We start from the raw sequence: 19,739 nt of genomic DNA on the forward strand, positions 1-19,739 counted from the left end.
TCTACATGCAACTAAAATTGTGTTAAAGTACAAGTGTGAATCTGATAGGTCTGAATTTGTTTCATACAGCTTTTAACTACTTTTAATTCATAAAAACTACAAGCAATAAGAGCACAATTGCAAAACTATACCAGTGGCGAGTAATTAAAATGTCTATATAACAGAAAATATTCAAGCATGTACGGGATTGTTGGTGTCAATTATACTTCTGTTGAGCCTGACGGCTGTTTATCTCACATGAAAACCCTAGTTCTGCTATTATACATTAGTGAAAAGAAGAAATGTAAAGAGTCTGCTTTATTTTGTGCTAATTAAAATACATCCCACAGAATAAGCCATTTTGAAATGAATGCTGATGATTTCTAATCCACAATTTGAAAACTATTTAAAAGTTACCTTGCTTGTACAGACCCTATGATGCTCAATTCTGATCTCATCCATGCTGGGGTAAATGAGGAGTAATGTTATTAGAATCTCATTGATGAAAGGGTGATTATATTCAGGTCCATTGGATCCAAATGAAATATAAGTGAATGCAAATAAACTGCACAATTCCATTCCCATCTAAGGCCCCATCCCTGCAAACAGTTCTGTCGGAGTGGGCCTATGCAAAGCACAATTGAGCTAAAGGGGATTTGGCAAGGGCACAGGGATCCACCTGCATGGATCTAACTGCAGGATAAAGATCTAAGTCAAAACAAATTTTGCCATCAACTTCAGAAGTAGCAGGTTTGGACTCTAAGCAAATATGCATAAGCCACACAGGGATTACAAAAATACATGCAGTAGCATTTTTTAAAAAATAAAAATAAAAAGAAAAACAACAACTTTATTTTGGAATATATGTAATGTTCTGAATATTATACTAATGCCTAAAGTTCCTGGGGCCTATCTGGGACTAAGCCAAAAAAAACAGTGGGCACTGCATGACAGGGTTCTGTTCATATTGCTCTGAAAAAATACTTCCAGTGTGAAAGTTTGATGTGAAACATGCAGCATAAAATTAGTTATGATTAGTATTACAAGAAGCTGTTTCTTACTGGAATGTCATTGTTGAGTTTTGGAAGCTGTGAAGATTAGCAGATATTCCTGTAAAATTATTTTTCTCCCCCTCTTCTATGGGTCTTTGATATTTCTACCAATACTGCCCTGTTTTCAGATTAACGCTTCAATCGGTTATAAAAAACAGGTCAGAGGCACCAGAGGCCAGCAATGAAGTTACTGCAGGACCTTAACTCTGAATTGCCTCACTTTTGTAAATTCCCAGTGTGCATGGTTCTAATAATTATCATTCAAAAGCTGGAACTGCATCAGCAGGGTTTATTCTTGGAGAGCAAAACCAGAGGAGGAAAAGACACAGACAGTTTAGCTCATTGCAAAGGATCAAATTCTGCCTTTGATTGTACGACTCTCTAAACAATTTCACTGGGAATCTTACACACACACACACTTATTTGCAGACATGTTCTGGATGTGTTAAATAATGAAACAGTTACCCTTTGGATCAATATAATCCAGGAACAACAGCTCCTATTTCAAACAAAATTATAGATTTCAGAAATCACATCAAACATCATGATTTGTGCATCCTCTCCATTGGTTTTGTGTCTAAAATGATGCAAAACTGATAAATGTCACTGTTTAACAGATTGCATATATAATTATTACACTTACCTCTGTAAAGTACTTTAAGACCCACAGAGAGGGTGACCAGATGTCCCGATATTATAAGACAAAGCTCCTATAGAACCTATTGCCTCTCCATCCCAATTTTTCACATTTGGGGTCTGGTCACCCTACCTTCAGATAAAAAGGGCTAGAAAAGCAATTTAATGTAATCCACATCAAAATGCATTTTTATTTCATATGCAAGTATTATGCAAAATAAAGAGCTCTGCAATGGAGAAATAAAAGCAGAGGTTAATTTCTCCCAATTCTCATTGGCATACATACACATGCACATACACACACAGCCAGATGTACCTCGTTCCACTGAAACAGTTCTGCAAACCTTCCAAAGCTCTCCTTCTCTGGTAGGAGCTTCAGTCTGCTCCAGTACTCAGCCATAACACTATAATCAATGTAATACTAATAAACCTAGGGGGGGAAAGTCAGCTAGTTGAAAGGTGAGAGGAAGCTTCTAGTCAGTTATTCGACTAGCATGTTTGGTGATGAGTGACCTAGGTTACACAGTTTTAGGACACGGTGATCACTGTATCAACATTCCATCCTCCTGGCCACGTCTACCACAAATAACATTTTTTGCCTGTAAAAAGATCATACACACGAAGAGTAAGATAGGTTTTTACCAAGCATTGGCTAATGAATTTTTAAAAAACAGAAAAAAATATTTTACCCAGAGCTTAATAAATCCTAGACAAAAGCTCTCTCCTACGTAATATACAGCACACTCCGTTTCTCTGGACAGCTAGATAATGTGAGGTTTATATTGAGATTTATAAACCATATATCACAGCTGAAACCATGGCACTGAATACTCTGCTACAATTGAAGTTCTCAACTGGCTGCAACTTAGAAATAAATGTCTTCTAGATTGGTTGCTCCAAGATTAGAATATGTCCAGTTTCTAAGAGGTTCCATTAAATTATCAAAACCGCCTGCAGAAAAAAGCAACAGGCTGAATGAACACAATAAGATCTAGTGCAAGATTATATTTCATATACAATGGGTTTGTAATTTGAGACCTGCGTAGCTAACAAGAAAAAAAAAAGGATGAGATCTTATTTCAAAGTTAGTGGTGCTCTTCTTCCAGTATTCAGTCTCATTAAATTATATTTCTTCGAGCCTATATTTTAGAAATGACAAATCTAAAATTTTAAAAATTATCTTAGTAAATTAATACGATTCTACTGAAAGTCACACCTTTGCCTGTGTATCAGATGAATGGAGACAATTTGTTTTTCATCAAGGTGATGTTTCACATTTGAGATTTTACTGCAAAAGTTGGGTGAATTAACTCTCTCATGACATGCTCTGTATTACAAACAGTCGAGCACTAGTAGTAGAGGAGCAGTTTAAATCTTACCGTTCATTCAATCTCCATTGCCAGGTTGTTATTAGTAGTGTTCAGAAGACCCAATGATAAACATATGGAGCCATATTCTGCTCTCATTTACACTGCTGTAAATCCAGAATAACTCCACTGACTCCAGGTTTACCTCAGTGCAACAGAGAGCAAGATTAGGTCCATGATGTCCATAATGCTCACAGCAGATGCTTGTTACAGCAGTTTTAGTTGTTGATTGTTCAATTTCAATCCAAAGTACAAAAATAAAAAATATATATAGATGTTTTTACATAATAGGGCAAAGATTATATTATGGAACATAATTCTAAAATTAGGGGCAGGTAATGCCAAATCTTCAGGAATACCTGGGGTGAGAAGAAAGGTCTTTCTTTTCATTCACCTATATCTATATTGGGGTGCCATACACCCTGAAGGCCCAATCCTGCTCTCATGAGCGTTAAGAGTTTTTCTTCTCTTATTAATTCTTATAAAAGGATGGTTGGGATTATTTGAAAACAAGAACACATAGTAATGTTTATAGATAGGAATAAAAATATATTTACACCGTTTTAACCTCAGCAATCCTCCCCAAACAACTGATACATAAGACTTTGTGAATACTTGTCATAAGTCCTTTAGAGGAGAAATAATTTTTATACAGAGAATCTGTATCTGCAGAAAACAAGTAGCCTGAATATTTAAAATTGTTTTCTGCAACTACACAGAATGTTCAAGAAGTTCTCCTAGTCTTTTGATTTTCACTCTACTGTCAAAGGGATCTAGATAAATGAAACTCAGAGTCTGAATAATTCTGCTAACGCCAGTCAGGATATTTTAGAAAAGGGACAAAAACACAGCAGGGATTTCAACATGCAGCATAGTTTCATGCTCACGGTTTCCTGCATGTGCACTGTGCGTTGAACAGTCTCATGAGCTGGTTTAGCTAATAGGTACATTACTGTGGGAAGGTATATTACTATCTTCTGCAGATGGGAACATCACATTTCTAATACTAATATGCGTTCAGATCGGTTACATTTCTCTGTCCTTATTGTTAATTTTTACTTTTACAAAATTACTTTCCATGCTAGCGAGCACTCATCTTTCTTTAGGTGTTACAAAGCTTTTGGAAACTCCTTCTCTTTACCCCCTCTGCTCTACCAAATTCTGTATATGCTGCACATTAGAACACAGGTCTGACCCTGGAGAGCTAATTCAGAGCTTTACACCATCACTCCTGAACAACCCAGATATTCCTTTCCTCCAGTAGGAGTCTGGGCCCTTAGTCACATGGCATCTTGGACATCTAAAGGGAAGGAGAAGCAGACAAGCCCAAAAGGGATTCTTGATCCTTGGAGGAACATATTTTCAGAACTGCAGAAGGAGAAAGAATCAAAGCTATGCTGGCACACAGCTAGCAACTGGAAGTGTTCATGAACACTGGCTGATATGTTGCCTCATCTGGATTATGCCCATAATTTCCCAAGGTTCACATACACGTACACCATCATAAAGAGGATCACTAACATGGCAGGCACTATTAGAAAGAGCTAGCAGTGTGCTTAATAAACCCAAGGAAGAACATGAACACACACCTCTGCTGCCTACCATGAGAAAGCTTGCTCCCAGGGATTAAAAGTTGTATGCTATGACACATGGAGTGTGTACCTGCCAGCAGCCACAGAGGCAACAATGTCAAGTGTTATCTCTAGCTATACCCTGCCCATTGTCCTTCTGTTAAATTGACCCCTGAACTCTGCTTCCATGAGTGCTGGAATTCCTGAAGGTGGCAAAATGATACCAGTTTGGCATTTCACCTCATTGGCCTGCTACTATGCACCAATCCAGCTTTGGAAAATTCTCCCTTATTTCCATCTGAGAGAAACTTTTCCTAGCATGCCCCCTTAAGGCAGTGTCAGTCTAACCCTGCTTTTTATGAATGCCTTCAGGAAATGGCTTCTCCACAAATTGCATGCTAATACTCCCCACCAGGCAGGCAGTGCAGCCAGCAAAGAACCCTAGGCTCCAGGAGCTCTGCTAGGCTCTCCGAACACATTTGCAGCTGCACTCCACTTGGTTCTTGTGCACAAACTGGATTCTTTCATAAATCCATACCTCCTGACCTCTGAATGAGGTTGGAAGGAAGAAAGGGGACCAAAGACAGGAATATTTTAAATGCCAGTAAGGTCAAGAACTTTCCTGATCCATTTTTTCAGCCTCTCTTCTTTCTTTCTTGCTCAAGGCCAGCTGATTCATGACACTTCTGCAACCCAGTTGCGAAGATCCCGTTGGGGAAACCAACAGCTCTGACCTCTGAGATTTGTTCCCATTTTCTGGCATACAGAGAACTGTGAGCTTCTGTAGCAACCAACCACAAAAATCACAATGTCCGTAACCGCCAGGTCCTTTTAATTGAGTTCCCTGCAGCAGTATAGAAGATGTGAGACATGCTCATTGTCCCCTCACTAGCACCCCCCCAGCCACTCTGAAACCTCAAAGTGAGTCACTACGCTTTCCTTAAAGACAGATGTTAATCTACCCCCCAAACCTACCCGCCCTAGCAAACACACATCTGAGAAGTTTGTTAGCAAAGACAGGCAACACCAAGCTTATCTGAGGAAGGACACAAAGTAGCTGAGAGCTGCAATACCTGAGCTAGAAATTGTTACCTCAGAAAAAACTAAATATAGAATGGGTCTTTATTTAGGCCCAAATGTTATTTGGGTGGTTTTTAGTTCTTCGGTCCTTTTTTAAAATAGGAGATAATATAACCAAGAGTTCCACTAACGCATAGCCAAGTTCACATGGTTTTTCTTGCAGCTCAGTCATTGACATCCTCCTGTGCAGTTGGGGCTTTGTGGATTTCAAAGTGAGTTGTCTGGGTGCAGCATATGTCCCCAGGAAAGCCATGTAATATCTGACAGATTCCCCCCATGGAAGTTAATGCTGCAAGAAGCAGCAGTAACTTCTGATCTATGGCTTCTCACTCTCTGGGGGAGAGGAGAAAGAGCACAGTCTCCTGACTAAAATAAATATGGTCAGAGCCACTATTCTTAATCCTGCCTCAGCATGGAATGGGCTAGATGACCTGGAGGTTCCTTCTACCCCTATATTTCTATGAGTCTGTACTGCCAAAGGGGATCACGGAGCACGGTACGTTTCACAGAGGGGCTGGCAGCTGGACCTGGAATTCTGGTGGCGCATCTGGCTCCTTTGCAACTCCAGAAGCAGCATCTGCTGCCCCTTCCACACCAGCCTGAGCTAAAACTCTCAAACCTCAGTGTGGTCCAGCTATTAGCAAGAAACAGAAAACCACACTTATACAGTGAGTTACACAGCCATTTCTGGAGTAGAATACGACAGCTGCCTAACTACACAAAGCAAGACTGGCCAGCACTGGGTGCCTGTTCAGTTTGGCACAGGAAGTGAAGAATTTTGTATCATGTGAAGATGCTGGGTTCACTTAGGGAGGCAGAATATAGTTAGTTACTTTTGTGAGAATTTGGCCAGGATACCAGAGCTGAGGAGAAATGAAGCAGCCAGAAGGGAATTGAAACTATACAACTTCACATCAGTTCAGTCGGATTACTGGTACAGAGACTATATTTCTCCTTACATACACACAGTAGTGATAAGGGACCTTCCGAACGTTTATGCGATATTTTTTCCATATCTAAAGAGCAATCACGTGTTTTCAGTCAGAATGACTTCTATTGTAGATTTAGGGAAAACAACAAGTAAAGTTTCCACGACAGAGAGCAGGAGAGAGCACTGTTTGTGTGCTTTGTAACATGCTGCATCAGCTCTGCCTGACACAACAGCCACTGCCTCTGCAAAGCCGCAGACTCTTGGAAATTTAAAGATGCAGGACAGAAAAACATCGTTTTCCAGTTACATAGCTATATGCACCACAGTTCAGACATTGTTTGAATAAGCATCCGAAAGTTCAGATTCATATCCTGATAGCTTAGTCAGGAGAGATCATACTTTATTGAAAGAATTCTGGTATTTCCCAATTTTAGTCAACTGGGAAATACAAGACATATTTTATTCTCATAATATTTTAGGGCTTCTAGAGTTAGTTTGCAAGTAAAAATGCATTACAACAAAAGTTCTGTGAACTTTTTCAAACTTCAGAAAGAGTTCACTTTGGACAAAAGTTCAATGGGTTCTTATTTAATCTAAACCACGTCATCCTCACTGGGGGGGAGGGATAGCTCAGTGATTTGAGTATTGGCCTACTAAACCCAGGATTGTGAATTCAATCTTTGAGGGGGCTATTTAGGGAACTGGTGTAACAAAAGACAGTCTGGGGATTGGTCCTGCTTTGAGCAGGTGGTTGGACTAGATGATCTCCTGAGGTCCTTCCAACCCTGATATTCTATGATCCTATCCTGAGAGATGGGAGAACCAGTTAGAATGAAGTAAGGCTATATCAAGCCTTCACTGAACATCTGTAGTTCAAAAATATTCAGTTCATTTTCTCCCTTCCCCATTACTTCCCATTTTTAATGTTGCTTCTGTGTGTCCTGCTTCTGGGACCAGCAGAGACAGGCAGAAATGCCATTGTCATCATGGTGCCCATAGGAAGTCTGGAGAGATTTTTCAGAACCATAGAATTCAGAAAGATTGATAGGTGATTCTCAGAATCTAACCAACCCCCCAACCCTTTATGGTTCAGCCATTACTACTTTCTCCTTGAAGGCCACAGAGCTGGAGTGCTCGCTTTCCCCCGCCCCTTCTTCCCCCATCCCAACCTGCACAAATTCTCCTTCCCAGTTTCACTGTGTTCAGCAGCACAGAATGCAACTCTCTGGGGCAAACAAATCATTAGTGCAGGAGTCAGCAACCTTTCAGAAGCGGTGTGCCGAGTCTTCATTTATTCACTCTGATTTAAGGTTTTGCGTGCCAGTAATACATTTTAATGTTTTTAGAAGGTCTCTTTCTATAAGTCTATAATATATAACTAAACTGTTGTTGTATGTAACGTAAATAAGGTTTTTAAAATGTCTAAGAAGCTTCATTTAAAATTAAATGGCCAGGACCCGGGCAGTGTGAGTGCCACTGAAAAATCAGCTTGCATGCCGCCTTTGGCACGCGTGCCATAGGTTGCCTACCCCTGCATTAGAGTAACAACACTGACTTCAACAGGCATGAATCTGGCCCACTGTCTGTCTGTCTCTCACACACACACACACCCCAGTGTGACAACAAGACCATTTCAGTAACAAGCCTGGCTTTCCTTTTGTGATAGAGAGAACCCCCTGCCTTACCCCAGCAGGAAGGAACACTGAAGCCACAGCACAGAGAAAGTCACATCACCTTTGTAATTGTTCTTGCTGTTAGTGCAGTGCTCAGACCTCCTACGTGATTTCCTCTGCAGGGTCCCTTACCAGGTTCTCCCTTCTACGCTGGGTTGGAAAAAGAGTGCCTGTTGCCAGCATGAAAGCACCTAATCATCAACACAGCCCAGCTTTACTGCCACGTCATTCTCAGTTAGACTGGTCTCACTGCTTAGAAGAAGAGGGTCAGAGGGAGTTATAGGGAGGGTGATAAAGAACAGGATAACAGCAGGGGGAAAGAGGGCAGGTGGGCTTATGAAAAGGAGGATAAGGGATACAGAAGTCTCTATTAAAAATTGGACATTTACCATCACCTCTTTTCCATCTGAGGCACAGCAATTACTGCAGAGCAGCAAATTCATTTTTTATTCAGCCTAAAGTATTTAAGGATGAGAGGAGGGAAATAGAGAAGCACGGAAAGAGAATGGAAGAAAGTTAAACCATTAAGTTCACATGCCATTTGCTGCTCTGCTTTGGCCAGAGCTCATTCAGTGACCAAGTTCTGCCTCCTATTCAGGAAGCATCCCTAGGGCACACGCGAGCCGCCAAGACGTACTGCTTATCACAGCACTGCACCAGCTGCCAATGGATCACTAACCACAAGCCTTAGGAGTACTGGTGGGGTTGGGTGAGCTAGGCTTTTTGACCCAGATCCAGTTGGCAGAGTTTAACCAACCTGCACTTTGTTGCAGACAGAGATATATACAGGATAGAAACAGCCTTTATTATGCTCCTCACAGTCACCAGCTGGTGGTAACCCAGCCATATGTCACTAACCCCACAGCTTGCTGCAGGACCCCATGGTGGAATGTGCAACACCCATGGAAAGGTTAATTTGGAGGAGGAGATGTTACAAATAATGGCATCCAGTATTGTCAGCTCCAGGTATTCAAACACACTGGACCCAGGCCACCTAAAATCATGTTGGTTTAAAAAAAAATGGGGTTCTTTTCATTTGCTTCCTGGCGTCTTCTTGAGTCTTTAGGGTTTATGTTTTCAAGCTTTTTGTCCCATAGGCATGAGGGCTAGAAACTTACTTTTTTGAAAACGATACTCCAGATTCTCAGGTAGTCTCCAGGAACTCAGGTAATGATTCCAGGAGCCAGGGCTTTAAAAATGAAAAACCCCAATACTGAGAGACTTGTGACAAAATCATGAGAGTGGAGTTGAGACAGCAAGTTGTTCTTGCACTGCAAACCTTCTAACCTGGCATTTCTTTTGGCAGTATGTTATCACTCAGTAGCCTACAGATGAGTTTGGGGTGGGATTTTGCAAAAGCCCAGGTTTATGGTCCTTTTCTCCAATATATTCAGTTCAATTATGATCTTATTAAACTCAGCCGTTATTCCCCCATCCCCAACTAGCTTCCAAACTGTTTATTTCTGTTGCTCTTAGCTTCTGTGCACTTGTTAAGACAGATCACTGCAGTCACAGAAGCCCTATACTTTTGTCACACACAGCCCTGGTAGTGTTCCCCCTCTGGCTGGAGGCTCCCCAAGTTGCTGGCCTACCTCATTGGGTCCTGCTCTTAAAACCTCTAATCCGAACAAAATTCAGGCACCACCCCTCGCTGTGGTCTCTAAGCATGCTCTGGATGTGCAGACCCTCTCTAGCACCCTCTTCCAAGAGCTGAGACCCTGCACTCGAACGGCTTAGCTCCTGGGACTGGTTTTGACCCCTCAGTGTCCTTTAATTTAAGCACACCTTCTCCCAGACCTCCAGCTAGAGGGGCGCCCTGGACTTACAGTTTAACTCTTCAGGGGCACATGATAGTTGAAATCAAATAGAGCCAGACAAACAGACTCAGCATGGGATTTCAGACACCACTGCTCTTTACTGAATAGCATAAGCAACACACAGATCTATACAAAACACACCTATACACACTACCACATCTCAAGTTCCTTACCACTGGTGAGACCTTTGGGCTGGGACCAAGTCCTCTGAGGTGCCCAGGATCCTTCCCCTACAGCCCATGGCTTGTCTTCAGAATCAATGAGCTTCTTTAGATTGGTTAGCCTTCTCTGACCCTGATTAGTCCCACAGTTAAAGCCAGATCCCCCTCACTATCCATGCCCCCCCCCCCGTCTTGCCCAAGGCTTCCTGTGTCTCCTGTTCTGTGAGTCCCTCAAGTTTGTCTCCCTACCAACACCTGGGGTCTTTGTGATGTTGCTGGCCATTTTCCACTCTTACTTCACCAGTCCCCCGCAGAGAAACTTAAACTGGTTTCCCCCCCACTCAGGTACCCTCCTCAGCACACCCATTGTTCAGTCCGAGTACGTCATTAAAGGTAACACCTCTTCATTGTCCGTGGCCTGGCGGCAATGTGCTACAACATCCCCTGCCTTCCCCATCCATCAGCAAATGGTGGATTCCACATCAAGGAATTCCATGACATTGTAGTTTCATAATAGCAGCTTCATAATATCAACCAGAATTCATGATTTGTACATTGACAGATTCCTCAAGTTGTCAGAACTGTCAATCAAGGTGACTATAAGAGAATAAACAAACTAAAAAGTCTCTCTGGGAGAGTGCAATGTATCGCTCTTCTAATTTAATGCATTAACTGCATCACAAAATAGCCGCTACTCTGCAGACACTATACCCTTAGACATTTAAAAGTTGCATCACACAGAAAACAAAAACAACTAAATTTACCATATCAGGCATAGTTAGTTAATGTTTGATCTCCAGCTAGAGGCCTTCCATATGCGGTCTCTGTGCACCATTATGGGGATCCACTGGCAGGACAAAATTACCAACCTGAAGGTTCTTCAAAAGTCAAATGCCATAAGTATCGAGGCCATGCTGATAAAAGCCCAACGATGCTGGGTTGGACACATCATTAGGATGCCTGAGTATCGACTCCCCAGAAAAATTTTCTATGGAGAATTGGCACAAGGACATCGGAATCAAGGCCGCCCCAGAAAGTGCTACAAGGACAGCATCAAGAACAGCGTACGCTTTGGTGCAATAAAACCGGATGATCTTGAGAAGGCTGCATTAAATAGATCAGCATGGAAGTCCACAACACTCAGAGCTTTCCAGGCCTTTGAAGAGGACAGAAATAATTGATTGTTAGCTGCAAGGGAAAAGCATCATACTACTGCTATAGATACCAAGATGCTCACCAATGACTGTCTGCCCGATCTACTCATGAGCATGTGCGTCACGCTTTGGACGTCAGAGTCACTCCAGAATCCACAAAAAGATGCATGAAAATGTCATTGCCAAACCGACGGACTACACACACAGTTAATGTTTGTAAAGCATTTTGAAAATAAGGACTGTGGGCTAGTCTAGACTAGATGCGCTACAGCATCTGGTGAAGATGGTCTATGCTGACAGGAGAGAGCTCTCCCATTGGCATAATAAAACCCCCTCCACAAGAGGCAGTAGCTATGTCGGCCGGGAGAGCTTCTCTGGCTAACAGCACTGTCCACCAGCGCTTAGGTCGGTGTAACTTATGTCACTCAGGGAGCTGGCTCATTCACAACCCCGAGCAACATAAGTTATACTGACGTAACTGGTAGTGTACACAAGCCCGGAGTGTTGTTAACAGCAGGATCGATAGAAATCACTTAATTTTATTTAAAGCATGAATTTTTTTAATTGATTTGTATTTACATGTTGCTAGTTCTTCACTTTCTTTTCATTTTATAGTTTTAAATCACTAATAGGATTTGTTTTGTATTTGTGTCTGTAATTAGTTTTTTAACTGTTAGAATTTCAGATGCTATAGCTATTTTCTGTAAGAAGTTTCACACTTGAAATGCTCATCTGTGCTGAAAGAGAACTTCCTTGTTGCAATAACACAACAAACTCAAAAACTGATAACCAAATATTTGCCATCACCACCTTCCAATAAATTCAAATTTCCAGAAGTCACAAAAGCTGAAGTGATTTGACCAGGCTATAATCTTCCATAGGCATTTGCAGTTTGAAGTCCCTTGGATTTGTGCTCCTAAATCACTTTTGGTGCTTTTGAAAAAAAACACATCCCTAGGTGCCTAATATGGGTTTTATTGCATAACTTTAAGCACGTGTGAACAGACAGACTTATTGTGAACTTTAATTTATTGAACATCTAAATTACATTTTTTAAACAGTGAAGTTTTATTTTGAAAGGATTTTAGAACACTAGAATTGAATAAGAATACAATTTTAGCTTCTGATGCTGCAAATTCTTATGCACACGTTTGGCTTTAAGCACATGAATAACTGAAATCAATGAGACTATGTGAGAATAAATTTACATATCTGTGCAAGTGTTTGAAGAATCAGTCTTAAATTGTCAATATTTTGGTGGGCTAGGGAGAGAGTGTTGCCTATAGCAGTTTTGTAAGATTCAAAAAGATTACCTAACTGTAATTCCATTTAAAACAAAAAACATTTATAAATCAGCAAAGAGTCCTGTGGCACCTTATAGACTAACAGACGTTTTGGAGCATGAGCTTTCATGGGTGAATACCCACTTCGTCGGATCCAGACTAACACGGCTACCCCTCTGATATTTATAAATCAGTTCATTATAAATTTTAATCTAGAGTTGCAATAGCACAATTTTCAGATTAGTTTTACAAAGTCTAAATTGAAGTAAATTCAGTTATTTAAAAATCACTGATTTAAAAAAAAAATCGCTCCACCTTAGTTAGCAGGTTACTTTCTTTGGGGCAGGGACTGCCTTCACCTTTGCATCTTGTACAGTCTTGAGTACACTGTCAGTATTTAACAAATGATATATCAAGGCATCCTGTCAGAGTTCAGGCTTGGCACATTGCTGAGCTCTGACCTTTACGGGCAGCAGTCTGTGGCTTACACTGCTTGGCAAGGGCCGACTCAGCGGCACGCTGCTACAATTTACAATAAAAAGGCAGTAACAGACCCCCGGGAGCCAGCATCACATGCACGCACAATGGTTCACAGAAGTCATTGTGTTTCTGGCCATACGTGGGTTTTTTTTCCTGTTTGTTTTTAATCTCAGTGATGTAGCTACATATGTTCCATTGCGGAGGTCTGTGCAGAACTTGCTGATGCTATGAAAACTCAAGTCGTTGACTGATCATCTGCAGTCACCAAGGCTTTCCTTCATTTCAGTCTGACCTGTTAGCCAGTATACCCTGTCCCACCGCAAACACCAGGCTTTCCTATTAGTCAGCACAGCTGCCCAGACACAAGAATGATCTTTTGAAGTTTTAGAGCAGCGTGTATTAAGGTGAGAGCAGAGAATACATGAAGGAATAATCATTAATAAACATCCAATACATGCCAAAGGAACTCACAGCCATTTACACAAACTGGAATCACCTCACACACACACACACCATAAAAGTGCAGTGAGTGTTTGGAGGGGTAAGCTGGAATATGATTGCTGCTTAGCAGAGCACATTAATAGTGCCCAGCAGTTCGGGATATGAGCCAAAGCAGATCATCATAGCCAAAGTATTACTAACTCTGAAGTTCCAAAGTCATGAGATCTTGGAGAGACAAGCTGGGTGAGGTAATATCTTTTATTGGACCAATTTCTGTTGGCAAAAGACACAAGCTTTACAAAGAGCTCTTCTTCAGCTCTGGGAAACATACGACTTCAGGAAGAGCTCTGTGTGGCTCAAAAGCTTGTCTCTCTCACCAACAGAAGATGGACCAATAAAAGATATTACCTCATCTACCTTCTCTCTCTAATATCCTGTGAATAACACAACACTGCAAACAATGAGAGATCACGATTTAAAACAATAAAAAAAAAAATAGGGTTCTAGTCCTAGGTCATGTTTTCAGTCTTTCCTGTGCAATGATGAAAGCTTTAATAGCTGAAATTTTCCTGTAGATCAACAGTCTCCAGGAGCTGGGGCTATAAGTAAAATGTGAAATGCCACAAATACCATGATAAAAATCATGTGAGCTGGCAAGACTGATGCAGAGAATGTTTTAGGGAGATTCTAGTCTGTATAGCTATATGTAATTTGCTATTCATATCCCTAGGATCCTTTGGCCCTGCAAGCGAGCAGGGAAACTGCATCAGCAGCTTTCTGTCGAGAGCAATGTCTCAGTACAGTTCTCTAGAAAGCTACCAATACACCTTCTGAACTCACAGTACACAGCACTATAACACCATAGCTGTCATCAGTCTTCATGAATTCTCTGAGGGCCTAGTCTTGCTCCCAATGAAGCCAAAGGCAAGCTCCAGGAGCAGGCTCAGACCCTATATGTACCCATGATATTTCTGAATGTTTCCAGTAGCTGTGTTACAGACGATGCTGAGAAAGGTGTTTCATTCTTAATTAATATCATATAAAATGCATCTTAGGTTAATTAAAATACATTAGAAGTAAATTAATGTGCAATATGTTTGATTATAGTTGCTCTCAGGGAAAGCATAACTTTGAGTTGGCGCTCCAGCCAAAATGTTGCATTAAGATTAAGCACTTTTGCCATTCATTCCCTCGGTGTAAAAAAGGACAAAACAAAAGTACAATACATCCTACAACTAGGGAACACATTCAAGACATTTGAAGGAGGGTTCTGACATGTCAGATGACATGCATTGATTTGAATGCCTCATCACTGAATTAAATGCAGCCAGAGACATGAGACACTATAATAGTATGGACAAATGAACTGGTTCAATTAAAATAAATAAAAAGCAAGCCCCACAACAGTGATTCTTCAGCTACTCCTAGAACTGGGCCAAAACTTTTTTGAAGTTCAGAGAAATTTGACTGAAAGCCCTCTTCTTAATCTCCCTCCATGATGTTAGCAGTTCCTGTGGGGAGGGGGAAGGTGATTTCATAAGCTAACTGATTTACAACTGCACAATACAGTCTGGGGCATAAGTTGCAGGGAAGCCCCAAAGAGCTGCTATTTTTTTTTTTATTTTTTTTAGGGAAAAAAGAAGGATTGATTGGCCTGTGGGCAAGTTCCTGAGCCTGGCTTCCCCAGGAAAGGTGAGAAGGGGGGTGGTAGGAGAAGCCTTCCCAGACCCCCTTTTGAAGGCTTTAAAAAACAAGTAGGTGAGGAAGAACTGCCATCCAAGGGACTGCCTGAAAAGGCAGCTTCCCACAAGGAGACAGTCCAGCTCAATTTGGGTGTGGGCCACCAAGCCACCCCCACTCAGAGATCCAGTCATGGTCAAATAAGTGAAAACTATTGAAGATTAATCTAGGGATGGCTGGGGCGTTTGAGGATGGGATGTGTTAGAGAAGAGAACGCGCAGGCCTGGTGCACGTCCACCATAAACCTGATTAGGGTTGGATAAGCATAGTTGAAAAGAACCCCCAAGCCTTGAGAAATTCAGCCAGTACTAACAATATTTGCTAAATACTAGAGGATTTCAAAGCTTTCGTTGGGATTTTGTGCCAACCCTAATTGCTGGCAGCAAAGATTTGGGAAGAGCAATTCTACCATTGCCTCAGAGGTCATGATTAAAGTGATATTTGATTTGCATTTTTTCCCTGAATCACAGCTTGGTTTCCACAGATCATTTCTAACATGAAGGGGACGACATAAAGGTAAGTTACCAGAGCATCATGTCTTCAATTCTCCCCCTTAATCTAATACTTTGCTTTTTATCCTCTGATCCACTCACAGATGCTTTCCCTTTTGTTCTCATCTTGGCTGCCTCCGCAAGTAGTTTAACCTTTTACAGCATAATTTCTCCTTCCAACTTTATTCATGATCTTTCCTCTTTTCTCCCCCTCTCACTCTTTTCATCTCTCTCCCTCCCCACCCCCCACCCCCACAGAAAAGCTCTTCAGTTTCCCTTTGTCAGATAAGAACAAATTACATCAAGCTGAAAATGGAACATGAATGACCAAAGCACGGTCTCTGATCTTGGAGAGCCTGCTTTTGAGAGCTGCTACGCTTCTACTCTTCTTATGGATCTCGGTGGGAGCTGCAGGTGCTCAGCACCTCAAAGGATCAGGCCAAGAGTTTCAAATGCTAGTACCTTACAAACTGCCTAGTATTTGTCTGGCAGCACCCACTGTGTAACTTAGGAACTTCCCCGTTTCCCTGTAAATACCATGTAATCTTTGCTATTTTCCAGTCACAGCTGCTCCCCCTTTTCTTTGCAGGAAGGAGAGAGGAAGACACTCCAAGCTCACCCATTTGTTTTCCTCCTCACCCTCTTTTTTTATTTTTTCAGTGGGAAAAATCAGTGCTGGTGAAGGGGCCTGCACTGACAGCCCTGAAGACTGACTCCCCTACTGAGGCATGGAACAGAGTCAGAATCTTTTTCACACAGTCTCATTGATAGGGCTCAAACCTGCCATGGTGGACCCACATCTAGGGATGAAAGCACAAATCAGTCTCCATGGTCCATTCAGTCATTGGCCTTGTGCTGCTGAGACAACCAAGAAGGGGGTCAAATTAGTGCCCATGGGATGGAAGAGGGCTATTGTAACCAAGCATTGCATATTTCAAGTCATTCAGTTGTCCCCACTCCCGCAGTAGCCCCCACAACCCCTTCTATGGCTAAGGGGAGTAGAACTGCAGCCTTCTCCAAGCCACAACCTCTTACTTGGCTCCCCTTTCACTCTCCCTGCTACTCTGGAGCCCTCTTTGTTGCTAGGCCCCTGGATAGAGCCAAGACTCTCTTCATAGTCCAGCTTTGTCCCTCTCCTCCACAATTTGCAGGCCCTACATGCACACCTACTCACAGTAGCACCTGCGCATAATGGATACAGAGAGAGTACATGCGATGTGGTGTAAAGATTTGGGGTGGGTGAAGCCAAAAGTGAGCTGGGCAGCTACTCTCAAGTGATTGTCACAAAACTTTTGTATCCCCCACACAGCAACATGTCTTCTGTACACAGCACGTATGTTACAGAGAAACTATTTTACAAAGCTTTTAAAAATGTGACTGTTTCCCACATCCCTGTCTATAAAGAGAGGCATCTTTGATATAATACAGCTGCTGAAGTCTCAAAAAGTTACCCTAAAATAGCTTTTCTATATAGAATGAAGCCATGGTTTTGAGAACCAGTATCACAAGGACCTACACCAGCAGAAGAGCAAGTGCTGTATATTCCAATGGGCAGCTTTTACAATGGTCTGTATCAGTGGTTCCCAAACTTGTTCTGCCGCTTGTGCGGGCAAAGCCCCTGGTGGGCCGGGCTAGTTTGTTTACCTTCCGCGTCCGCAGGTTCGGCCGATCACCCGCACTGCTTCCAGCAGCTCCCAATGGCCTGGAGCAGTGAACCGTGGCCACTGGGAGCCGCGATCGGCCGAACCTGCAGACACCGCAGGTACACAAACCGGCCCGGCCCACCAGGGGCTTTCCCTGCACAAGCCGCAGAACAAGTTTGGGAACCACTAGTCTATATATAGCTTGAACTCCCATTGCTAGTGTCAAAGAAAATTGATACCCCCCACCCTTCCCCAGGGGTTTGGGCCTGTAGCAAAGGCCTGTAACAAAGCTATGAAACTTAAGAGCTTCAGCTAGGCTTGTTCTTCTGTACAAAGGGCATGCGGGGGCAGAATGTGTCGAGCGCGTTACGTGCTTGCGGTTTTAGCCTTTATAAGCTTGGTAAAATTTGTGGAGAGCAGAGCAGTTTGCCTCTTGTGTGGGGCCATGCTGACTCTCCCTGCATATATGTTTGTATGAAATAAAGGAGCCTCAGGCTGTCTGATCCAAAATCATCCATGTGGTCAATTTTCCACAACACTAGCATGCAGGGTCCTGAGGTATTAAACCTCAAACCTGTTCTCTTACAGATCACAGCCCTTTGGCCAGTGTATTTGAGAATGGAAATAAGGAAACTTTTTATAGCAGGTTTGTTTGTTGTTGTTTTTTTAAATGCTGGGTCCCTGGAAAGTTAGAAGTCCAATGGAAACAAGTTAGTGGGCAGTATTTCTCCCACAAAAGTGATTTTCTGTATAAATACAATTATAAGTCTAAATCTTCACCTGGAGTACACTTTATCCAATCAAAGAGCCTGCTGTGAAGGTATTTATTCTGAGTAACTGAATTGCAGCAATTTGTTTTGGAAAAACAGATCTATTTAAATAGTTCCTTTCTCCCTCTGGTACTCTGCAGCTATGCCATGTGCAGCTGTACTATGTAATTCTGTATGTCTATTATTAATTCCGTTATTTCATTCTGTAACGTTGTTATTGAATCTGTACTGCGTTTTGTGATACTCTTGCATGAAAAATACTATGCAAAAAAAGTTTATATATTTTTAAAAATAAGCATCTAAACAATTTATTTTCTTCCATCACTCCTTCTCTGAAGCAATAACCCTGAATTGACATGGCCGCTCCTCTTTTCATAAAGTATACGGTACCATCCACATGCCTGACTTTTCTCACTTAGCTCTTTTCAGCCACAGTTGTCCAAGTACTTCACAAAACGAAGTTGTGACACTGTATTAAAGAAAAGTGACAATGTTTACACTAATGTGTCATCACTGATGTAGCACCCCTGTTGCACAATTGTGATAAATCTTGTACAAAATAGATTATGTAAGGTATCAATGGAAAAGTTATAGTCTGCTAAGTAGGACTATCCTGGTTATATGCATGAATTATCAATGTATATGAAGTTATGAAACTTTGCTATGTTTTAGTAACAGAAACCTGTTGCCTTTCTGGGTAACACCCCAAGACAGATTTACATCAAGGCTAGCCTGCCTGTTTGGTGGCCCATTAAGGACAATCAGCTCTTCCAGGGACCCCTCCCGAGGTCTCTTCTGGCAGCACATAGCCAATGAATACCTCATGACTCAGCAAGGCACGTGACCAATGACTCCATGTTTGTGCCAGTAACTTTACAATTTATACCTCTTATTCCAGGTGCATGGAGACATCAGTCATGGTCTTCATTCCTGCTCCTCATCTCTGGACTTTGATTTCTAACAAAGGGAAGCTTTGAGCAAAGGACTGATGATCCCCAATCTTCACCCAATTCTTGGATGATCCAGAGAGACTTATTGAAAGCTAGCAGAATTACCATCACTGCTGTATCCTGACCTACAGACTCTGAAATCAATTGTAATGTATAAGAGTCCTTGAATCAATTAATAACTCTTTAGTTTAGTTTATTAAAGGAATTAGCCATCAACATGATTTTTGGGTAAGATCTGAATTGTATATTGACCTGGGATGTTTGGCTGGTTCTCTGGAACTGGAAAACCTTATAAGTGGTGCTTTTGGTTTTAATAACCTTACATCACAAAAGTCCAGTTGTGTGGGTGGTGATTGCCTATAGGTGGCTATCCAGCCTCTATTTTAGCTCCTTGTTAACTAGTATAGTGATACAGGAGCTCACTTTTGTTTTGGGGTGTGTCTGCCCTGTTTCCTACCGTCTGCCCTGAATTTGGCACTCTCAACTGTGATCCAAACCAGGCACAGCGACAGAAGTATCT

At 41.8% G+C, this 19,739-nt stretch overlaps 1 protein-coding gene across 4 annotated transcripts in view; it reads right to left on the reverse strand.

Annotated features, from left to right (window-relative positions):
- CD247 (CD247 molecule) overlaps positions 1-19,739 on the reverse strand; it is an 82,968-nt gene that overhangs the window by 38,541 nt on the left and 24,688 nt on the right. The window contains exon 2 of one of the 4 annotated variants that reach the window (XM_039521130.1): positions 16,637-16,714. The exons of 2 other annotated variants lie outside the window; for them this stretch is intronic. In XM_039521130.1, coding sequence (XP_039377064.1) covers positions 16,637-16,643 — 7 coding nt within the window. In that variant the 5' untranslated portion in view covers positions 16,644-16,714. The remainder of the gene's footprint in view (positions 1-16,636; positions 16,715-19,739) is intronic. One more of the 4 variants, XM_039521139.1, reaches the window with a different exon arrangement.

Source organism: Mauremys reevesii, linkage group 1 (genome assembly GCF_016161935.1).
Source record: "Mauremys reevesii isolate NIE-2019 linkage group 1, ASM1616193v1, whole genome shotgun sequence".
Classification (NCBI taxonomy): domain Eukaryota; kingdom Metazoa; phylum Chordata; order Testudines; family Geoemydidae; genus Mauremys; species Mauremys reevesii.